We start from the raw sequence: 10,674 nt of genomic DNA, 5'->3' as shown, positions 1-10,674 counted from the left end.
TAACAAAGGTTGGCTGAATTAAATTGTCATATTTAACAGAGAAGGAAACTGAGGTTCAGTGAGGAATAAAAACTAGTTCAAGATTATAGAATAGTTTGTACCGGGCCTGGAGCTGGAACCCAGGACTCCTGACTCCCTGGTTGGTCTTATACCTGGGAATGGGAGGGAATGGAAGATCACATAGCCTATGTATCCAAAGTTAGAACCACTCCAGAGGAAGGCAATGACCTAATTTCAGACTCCAATTCAAATACTCAAGAGTCAAGGCAAGGCAAGTAACTGGAGCCTTGTGGTTGAGCTAACTTTCTTTGGTCCAGGCATTCTAGGCCCTGGTAATCTCTGGCTAGAAAAGAAACCCCATACTTATGGCAGAATTATTGGGGATCCAGATGCTTTGTGCTTTCTGCTTTCAGCTCCTTGTCTCCATCTAATCAGTTGGAGGGAGGTCTCTTCCTGTTTTACATCCTGTTTTTCATCAATGATCTGTTTTACAAAAATGAGTCACCAGTAGCAATATCCACAAACACATTTGGAGGATACAGACTACTTTACCAACCCATAGTAATACAACATAAAGATGGAAAATTATAGATAGAGTGCTTACAAAATCCATTCTTTGCAACATAAGGAAAATCATACTGTTCGTTGATTACATCAAGGTTTTTATTACTAGGATCATGAATTTGTTTTTTTAAAAATATATACTTTGATAACTCTGTTACAATATAATGAGCTTCCTTTGTAATCTCATGCATTTTATTCTTATGTATAAAAATATTACTTTGAGAAAAGGATCCATTGGACTTCCCAGGCTGCCAGATGGCTCCATAACACTCAAAAAGTTAAGAATCTTTCTATTAGATAACCTCTGAAGTCTTTTGCAAAAACAAAATTCCATGAAGGATCTACTGGCTTCAGCACCACTGGAGACTGCCAGGAGAAAGATGGAGGTGATCTGACCTTCAGAGAATCAATGGAACCCTAATCCCTGTTCCCTAATCCATATGCATTAAAACTTGTTACCTTTTGAAAGCTGGTAATGGCGCCCCTTTGTTCTCATTCTCATTTGCTGAAGAGTGAAGTTTCTTGGATGTACAGGAAATTGCATTTTCCCTGACTCTCATCCAGCTGTTAAAATGATCAGCACTTCCTAAATACTTACCCCTTTTTACCTGCTGTGTCCCAATGAACAAGTCCACAAAATTGTCCAAATCGATTTTATTAAAAGGCCCTTTAAGCACGAAATCTCCTTTTTTAGGACACGCTAGCTTGGTGTGGGAACAATGTTTGTGCTTCTTCCCTTTGCTTTTTCTTGCTGTGTGTTTTCCAGGCTTGACTCTGTGTCCTGGGAGCTCCAGTGCAATGATGGCAAGGCTGGGGCTTGGCCAACAGCGAGAGAATGACCAGCTCCACAACCCACAAGGAGACACAGGGCTAAACTTGGAGACTCCACTGGCTTCGGGACCCAGACATTCACTTCAGTACCATCTCCACACATGCCATGTTCATTCCAGCCCCAAGAGTAACAGGAGCTTCCTACGGGAAAGAGGAGAAACAATAAACGTGAATTCTCCTCTAGAAACAGCAGGGCAAACCTCTGGGCTTTGGACCGCCTTTGCTAGCCCCCATGGGCTCGCTCCTACTTTTTAGCATAGAACACGCTCTTGGGTCTTCCTGGACTTCTTTGTCTCCGAGGAAGAAAGATACCAATATTGATCACCAACCTCTAGGTTAGAGAAAGATGTCTGTCAATTTGGTTTATGGATGAAGAGTTAATCCCTTGATCCTGTGGACTCTGGACTTGGGGATGGGGGAGAAGGACTGTGCTCATTCTTGCTGGCAGACAAGTCAATTGGAAGGCATTTATCTGGGATAGGAAGGAGGCCTGGTGGCTCTGGGCCCAGTTCACCACCTGGTTTGGGCAATGTGCCCAGCCCCAGATAGCTATACCAGCTGACGAGCAGCAGGAGCAGGGGTGGGAGGAGGGGCAGGGCCTGGCCACAAGGCAGCAACCAGCAGGTTCCTATCCTCCTACCAAATGGTTCACTCTCTAGAGAGACTGGGGGATGATCCAGAAGGCCAAAGCTGGAGATCTATCAGAGGCTGCAATTCAGGGGCTTCATAAAGACCTCCGGGGACATTCCTGCTTACTGACCTCAGTGACCCAAGGGACACTGATATTGAGTACAGCACCATGCTGGGCAGTTGGACAGAAGAAGAGTTCATCTGACTGCTTTTGATAAAAAAGAAAGAAATCCTTCTCTCTAGTACATGGGGTAGCATGCTGCTCTCAACGGCACATCAGAAAAATCTTTAAGCCTGCTGACAGGCTTTTCTTGGCAAGAGATGAAGAGAACCAATGAAAGGGGATGGAATCTGTCAAATGGAAAATAAAAGTATATTCTAAAGTAAAAATATATCAAAAAGGCCTTGACAATAAGACCTGGCTTCCAGTTCTAGCACTGCCTAAAAAGTTGCTCCGTAGACTTCATTGAATATTGAATCCTCTATGGACCTCAGTCTCCTCTTCTGTGATGGGACTCATTCAGTGAACATCTATTAAACACCAGCTGTGTGCATAATCCTATACTCGGGACCTGGATGGGTACAGAGATTAGATAAGACAAAGTCTGCTCTCACTGAGATTACTGTCTAGTAGAGAGGGATAAGATGCACAATATTATGTGATAAGTTCTTCAGGGAAGTGCTGAGATACAGAGTATACAAGAGTTGCAGGGAAAACCAAATTTCTCATTTTACAGAAAAGGAAACTGAGACTTAAAGAGAAGGTCACAGGGTGACTGGATGGCAGAACCATAACTTAATCCCTATCTTCTAGATCTTGGCTGTCATTGTCTCCATCATTATCATCCTGTGTGTCTGTGAGGGTTCTGCCTTTTCCAAGATCCTGGGATACCCAGATTTTATCTCCAGTATCATTACTATTGTACAAGTCAACACATCTTATTCACCTCTTTTATACTACACAAATTCCAAATATTCATCCCTCAATGTCATCTGTGGGGACAACATAATACCAAACTCAAAATCCCTTGGTCCACATTGGATATTTGTCTTCACAGACTCACACTGCTGTGATCTCCATGTGCCCATGACCATATGAAGGGACTTTCCCGCACATTTGTTATACCTCTACTCAGTAGGAAACCCTGCCCTTAAAAATGGGGCCTTCCACTTAGAGCAGGAACCTGAATGTTCATTCCAGGGAAAGCATTCATTATGGAGAACATGGGATTTCAAGGATTTTTTTTCACTCTAGCAAGGAGGGCTGACTAGAAAGTCACCTAATTAGAAAGAGTGACATGCAACAGAGTCCTCGCTCCTCAGCTGATTCACTACATGACTCTGGAAAGTCACCTCTTCTCTCTGGCACTGCCAGAAGTCACATTTATTAAGCACTTACTTTGTACCTGATACTGACATTCAGGGGACAGAACTGTCTGCATTGTGGCTCACGCGGCTATTATGAAGACTGTAGCTATTATGGCTCATTTGATTATTGTACAGGATGGCAGAATTGCAAGCATCTAAATAGATCTGCCAAAACCTTCATCTAGAACAGAACAGAAGTCCCCTCTGCAGTCGTTTTCCAAAGGTAAAATCTAGTTTTCTCCTGAAGGGCATGCCCTTATCAGAGAAGGTGCTCTATGCGCAATGTAGAATTGAATTAAGCCCAAGGAAACTCAAGATGAGCAAAATTAGAGCAGCTACCCCAAATGTTCATAGGGACTATTAGTCAATTCCTTAATAACTGGATTTCCATTCCCATCACCATTAATGTGGATTCATTGCAGTTTGTCAATATCATCTCTCAAAATATGGAACTCAGACCTGAATACAATATTCCAGAAGAATTCTCACCAGGACAGATTATCACTTCCTTAATAATCCAAACGATGTTCCTATTAATTCAGATTAAGATGAAAAAAATATTTTTGGCTGCTGTGTCATACAATGACCCATATATAGCTTGCAGTCTATCAAAACTCTCTCCCCCCAGTACTCATGCATTATATTACCTCTTCCATCCTAAATATTTTTAACTCAATTGACAAACTTTATTAATTATCTATTATGTGCTAGATCATGAATTTAAATAAAGATCTTCATCTATCCTCATTGTTTTCTCTCTTTTGGAGGGGTAGTTTATACCTTTCTAAATGTGTTTGGATTCCAATTTTGTTGTCCAAATAAGTAGCCATTGCTCTCTGCTATAGGACATCTTCAAAGGGATAACCATGCCATCTAGGTCCTCACGCAAGCAATCCATACCAATTTTCAGCAGAATGGCACCAAGGACAGCACCTCAAAGCAATAGCTAAGGATTTCTCACCAGGTTTATATCACTAATCTGTGCATATAATCAACTAGTTTAGATTCTTAACTAATTGCACTATCATCCAGCCCAGATCTTTTCTTAATCACAAGAAAAATGAGATAGAATCTTTCAAATAATGTGCTGAAATTGAGGTATATTTCCAGTATGTGTTTTCTACCAGTCTAGTAAACTCAGTAATAAAGGAAAATGAGATTAATTTGTTATGACTTGCTTTTAATTTTATTTTATTTTGAGATTGAATCAAAAATTTCATCCAGACTGAAAGCGTAATGATCACTCACCTAATCCCAATACTGATCAAAACAAAAACTTTAACCTGCTCCATTTTTTTTGTCCCTCCTTAGGCAGCCTGGTGGCCTTCCCTTTTCAGATGCTAAACATATTGGTGCCAGACTTAAAAGACAAAATCACCATGAGCCTTAATAACATAGGAATCAGAGTGCCCAACTCAAATGATCTATCAGCCTCAGTTTCCCCAATAGCAGAAACTACAAATATGTACCATTACACCCTGCTCATGACTTTTTCTTCATGAGTCTAAATTACCTCTTAGAGATCACTGGGTTCCCCCCACCAAGTGTTCCAAATCATTTCCTTTCATAATGCATTATTGAAGTCCAATTAAAACTTGTTACAGTCTTCCCTTTTTTTGAAAATTGGATAGTATTTTCAATGAATCAATAAACAAGCATATACCCATTTGTCATTATTTTACTTTGTTTGGTGCTATGATACCCTTCTAATGATCCAGTTTTCCAAAGAACACTAACAGTGCTTCAGTAGTCATATCCTCAATTTTTCTTTCTTTGGTGCTATGATACCCTTCTCATTATCCACAGTTTTCCAAAAATCACTGACAGTGCTTCAGCAATCATATCCTCAAGTTCTTTCAGGACTTTTGGACAGAGTTTGTTTGGGTCTGAATATTTAAATTCTTTGAGATTGGATGATATATGATGGTCTCAGATCATCTCTTTACTTATTTTGGGTTTCAGTTACTTGTTAAACCTATTTGTTTCATATTCCTAAATCTAAAAACAACTCTCCTTGGTAGAAAAAAGCAAACAAAAGAGCAGCTAAGTAGGTCTACCTTCTTTCATGCTTTTCCATCATTATGTCAACTCCAAGCAGTGCAGGTGGCCTTTGAGATCCATTCCAACTCTGAGAGTCCTTGAACCTAGGATGCTCTCTTCTTATCTATCTTGAACTTCAAGGTAGTGTAATCACTTTATCCTCAAGATTCCCATCATCTTTACTTTAATAACTACTTCCTCTTTATTGCTCAAAGCCAGGCTAAGAATAGAATTCTTCTTATCCTTTTGAAGGAGGAAATCATCAGCAAGGCAAATTAAGAGTTGCTCAGCTGCTTTGCTTTTATTAGAAAAAGTCCTCCAATAATATTTATAGCAGAATTCCACAGCGCTACTATAGCAAATATTCATGCCAATTTTGTGCTCTCCTTCCAGAACTTATCATATAGTTCTGCCTCCTGGCCAGGTGGTTTATAGTATAATCCTGTCATGATATTGCTTATTTCTCCCTTTCCTAATTTTTGCCTAAATACTGTGTGTCACACTTGCTTGGTCTAGCACATAGATTTATACCTAGACATTTACCGTCTATATATACAAAGCAGTAGACCTCTCCTTCTCCAAATTTGTTCTATTTGAGTAGGATATAGAGCTCTATTGCTGCATTTTATTCATGAGTCACATCCCACCAAGTTTCAGTAATGTCAACAAGGCAGTATTTATCTCTTTCTTTTTGGTTTCATTTTATTACATACATTCCATGCACTTTGGTTTGTGCATTTGAAATTATGTATACTTTTATTACCCTTCTTCCTTAATGTCATCTCCAGTAAATTAATAGACATCTCCACTGATCTTCTTTTTTCCATGTCTTACCTGTGACGAGTGGCTTAATAGTGGTGTTTGAGCATCTCCTCCCTTTCCATTTTCACTTTCAAGTCCTCTTATTCAGATCTGGAAGTTTCTAGATAACTATATACATACATACATATCTATCTATCTCTATATCTCTCTACATATACCTATATATGTATATGTATTTCTACATCTCAAATGCATTTCATCTGTAAGAGCCCATCATTCTTGTATTTTAAATCCCATTCTTCAATCCTACTTCTTTAATCCCTCCTGAAATCTCTCTTTGTCTTCTAAAGTCCTTACTTTCAACTGGCAGCAGGGAAGAAAATCCCACTTGTGCCCCTAGGTCTTATATAATCCCTACAGTTGCTTTCTAAATTCCTTCTGGTTGCATCATTTGTCCTCATCTTTATTGACAGGAGTAATCCTGGCTATAAGATTAAGGAAATTCTCCAACATGTTCCTCATACACAAAGCAGGAAGGCAGAAATGTCTCTGCTGTAGCACATTCCCTATATGCCTTTAGAACAGAGTGTGATATCCAGAGAAATCTCCTTTATATACATATTTTAGGAACATCTCAGTTGTATGACATTACTTACTTGGGACTGAGGGGAGTAACAAATTATAATGAAAGCTGAATGGAGGGGACAGGGGAAGCAAGGGAGGAGACAGAAAGGAACAGACCAAGGGAAATGTTGCCACTGGATAGGAGAGGTAAGCAAAAGTAAGGTTCTATGGTGACAGGACCAGACCAAGAAAAATCCAGAAACAGTGAAAAGGTGAATATGTACAATATTACAGTACCTCCAGTCTCAAGAGCTAGGTATTTCTGAAGTAGCTCCAAAGAGTCCTGTTCCCTCTTGTCCCAAAGTTACTTTCCTAATTCTGAGAGGGCTAGTATGACATTTATAATTCTTCTAAGGGGTAAAAGTAGGGCAGTCTAGTTAGAAGGATGAGTATGGAAGATCAAGAAATGTATACCGAGAACTGATATTCATTGAAACTATTCCAAGCTTCCCACGCTATTGAAGTTGGCATTTCCATTTTTTCTTTCCTTCTAGAGAACTTAACTGGGGCCCAATTTCTGTCCTTACTTTTTCCAGAGCCACTGAACATTTGTGCCACGTGAATTGAGTCTTCTCTTAAAGAAGAGATGTTTTAGAAGGCCTGACCTTATAATGGGATTTATCTACTCACAGTTTCACATTGACTATACATGCTTCAGTGGATTTGTTTAAGATGTCAAGAAATTGTAGAGGTTTCTATGGGGGGAACTTAGATTTTATCTGATTGATGGGTAAGCAAAATTCCAAAAGGAAGTTAATTTCTGGGGTAGAGATATCGTGTATGAAGAGACCACCAGGTTCAGCTTCTAATAAAGTGGTCAGTTTGAAAAAGTCCAATAAAATAAATTGCATCCCTGTTCTTGGAAATTGTATCCCTGTTCTTTGTACTTTAAAGATGAAGGAAGGAGACAGAGTTTTGTACATTTGCTCTCAGTAAATGTTCATAATGGTAGATTGTATCAGTGAAACGGGAGAGAGAAATGGAGGGATGAAGATGGAGATGTCTCACCTCAATTTTTTATGACTTTTGTTGACCAAAACATAAGTACAATAAAATAACTTTTAGAAGATAAGAAATTACAAACATAAAGAAAAAGGAAAAAATGGAAAACAGTATCTGTAGAGCCTGCATTTTTTTTTTCAGTTTTAGAGGAGGTGGAAGAGCCAGTAGCCATCCTAAAGAGGGCCATGAAAATTCTTGAGGTAAAATGGTATGTTTCTAAAGAAAGGTTCCATTAGCTTGGAGAAGAGAATACTTAGGCAGGGATATGCTCACTGCCTTCAGTAACTTCAAAGGTGATCACATGGAGATTAGAATTGCTTAGCCCTGGAAGGCAAAACTAGGAAAAATGGGTAGAATTCTCAGGGAAGCGGCTCCATAGAAGAAAGGATATTCTAATCTAAAAATAAATAATATTTATAAAATACTATTAAATATATATAATATATAATAAAGAATATCCTAAATCTTTAAAAAAGACTATTCTAAAAATCACAGTGGTCCAGTCATGAAAAGAAGTGCTTCAGGAAGTACTGAGTGAGATGTTCAGGAAAAAGCCATATATGGTCACTTGTTGAATCTGGAAAATTGGAATTCATCTTTCCAGGAATGACTGGACTACATCACCTGTTTAGGCTCTTCCAGGTGTAATTTTCTATTGTTCTATGGTTGTTAATAGCCATAAGGTTGGGATCCTCAGGGATAGAGGGGACTAATTTCCCATATAAGTTGTAATCCACTTGGGGTTTAGGCTTTTCCAAATTGGATGTTAAGATTCACAGAACACTAAATTTGGAAATATGCCTAAAGAGCATCCAATTCATCCTTTTTCCCCCACAAAGAGACAGCCAGGTGGCACCACAGTGGGCCTGGCATTCTGAGTTCAAATTCAACCTCAGACACTTATTTACTACATGACCTGGGCAAGTAACTTTACCTTTGCCTCAGTTGCTTATCTGTGAAATAAGCTGGAGAAGAAAATGGCAAACTACTTCAGTATCTTTGCCAAGAAAATTCCATGAAAATTGGATACAACTAAATAAAAATTTTACAGAAGAAGAAAATGAATTCCAAAGAGGAAAAGATATTTACCCAATATCAAATTCTAGAGTCAGAGACCAGACTAGCACTCAGGTCTCCTGATTCCCAGACCAGTGCTCTTTCCCCCTGAATAAGAATGAATCGTTGTAGGGGCAATGGAATGGAAACCACAAAGAATTTATACTGAGGAGCTTCAAGTAGGCAATATGGAGACCCTAAACTATCGTGGTTGTTGTTCATCCTTGGTATTTCTAGAAGAGGTCCAATGACAGCATGGAGTGATGTCTTGACTTGCGTATGAATTGGACTTAAGTGAGGCAGATTTGTGAAAAGTCATCAGCCTTACTCCTTCAGTATCATCCAAGTCAAGTCGCTGGGGATAATGCCAAGAACAGAAATGAGTTGCCTGCCAGTTTGTAAGCACCATAATGGGCTGATCAGAATAGAATCATCTTAAATATATGACCTCTGATGTCTCCAACTCACTCATATTATAATGACAAAAAAAAAAAAAAGAACTGTGTTTTAGGGAGGCTAAGCAATGATTTTATTTATGTAATTAATTAGAGCTGCTTACAAGAAGGTTTGGGGGTAGAGTCTGACTAACTCAATCTTTAGTTCAAAGGACAGTTAGTATTTGATTTGGTAGTATATGAACTGACATTGTTCTTCTTGGGTTTTTGATTGTATGTCTAAGAACTTGAGTGAGATACACAGAGTCTCTTTGGGAAGACTTGATTCTGAGACTTGTTTAGTCCACTGAAGCTCAAAACTCCTGAGCTCAAGAGATCCAACAACTTCAGTTTCCTAGAAACAGGAATTACAGATATATAGCACCAGACCTGCTTGAAGATACTTAACAGGTCCAGCCACTGTCCATCTAGAACTGCCCTGGATTTCTTGGAAGTTGATCCAACATGAGAGGATTTTTTTAACAAAATTCTAGTATTGTAATCACAAATGATTTGTACCAGTGTGAGTGCATAGGGAGCTTCTTGCTAAACTCAGTGTCAAAAAGAATAGGTATAGAAATGATGAGCAACTAACTACAAATAATATGGGGAGATGGCCTAATAATAGGAGCTACATATAGCTGGAATGGGCTACCTTGACAATAGTAAGTTTCCTACTACTAGAAGTCTTTGAATATGGTATAAATGAGAGGTTTAGAGGGAATTCCATGAAAAGAGTTAGACTAGATTCCCTCTGAGATCCTTCTAAATCAGAGATTTGGTGATTCTGGGATCCTCTCATACTTCCATCCTGCTCACTTATGACACACTACAGTACTAGGCAGGTGCACAAGCTCCCTCCCTCCAAATTGGTTAGGTCCCTTTCCACACAATTTCAGATAAATCCCTTCTAGATCTGCTTGGGGGGTCCCCTGTGACATCCATAAGCCCAGAGAATCAACTTTGTTGATAATACGTAGGTATGAGCTTTATATACCTATATCATGGAGGGTATCTCCAGTTCAGAAGCTTCAGATGTTCTCTCCATGGATTTATTAACTAAATAATAAAGAACTCATCACCAAAACTTTACAAAGTTCAGCATAAATTCTTTGGTTCCCTCCAAATAAGAAACACCTATGAAAAGAATATTAGGACAAGAAAGGCAGGAGTATGTTAAGTTACCTGTCTGGACCTTTTGTTTTTCAATCTATAACATATGGGTCTTCCCTCCTCTGACAGTCTATGATTCTACACTTCATTTAAAAGTCCTCATGAATTTTCACCGAGAATTTTTTTTTACTTCAAGTAAAACTGTAGAGTTATCATGGCTAGTGTTCAGACAGGGATGACCCTGACATGT

At 39.0% G+C, this 10,674-nt stretch overlaps 1 protein-coding gene across 1 annotated transcript in view; it reads right to left on the bottom strand.

Moving 5' to 3' along the window:
• Positions 1-1,262: 1,262 nt before the first annotated feature.
• Positions 1,263-10,674, bottom strand: part of SERGEF (secretion regulating guanine nucleotide exchange factor) — a 237,521-nt gene continuing 228,109 nt past the window's right edge. Inside the window, exon 11 of the mRNA XM_012552452.3 lies at positions 1,263-1,536. Within this exon, the coding sequence (XP_012407906.2) occupies positions 1,265-1,536 (272 nt within the window). The 3' untranslated portion in view covers positions 1,263-1,264. The remainder of the gene's footprint in view (positions 1,537-10,674) is intronic.

Source organism: Sarcophilus harrisii, chromosome 6 (genome assembly GCF_902635505.1).
Source record: "Sarcophilus harrisii chromosome 6, mSarHar1.11, whole genome shotgun sequence".
NCBI lineage: Eukaryota > Metazoa > Chordata > Mammalia > Dasyuromorphia > Dasyuridae > Sarcophilus > Sarcophilus harrisii.
Note: the sequence above shows the minus strand (reverse complement) of the source record. Positions and strands in the feature narration are given on the sequence as shown.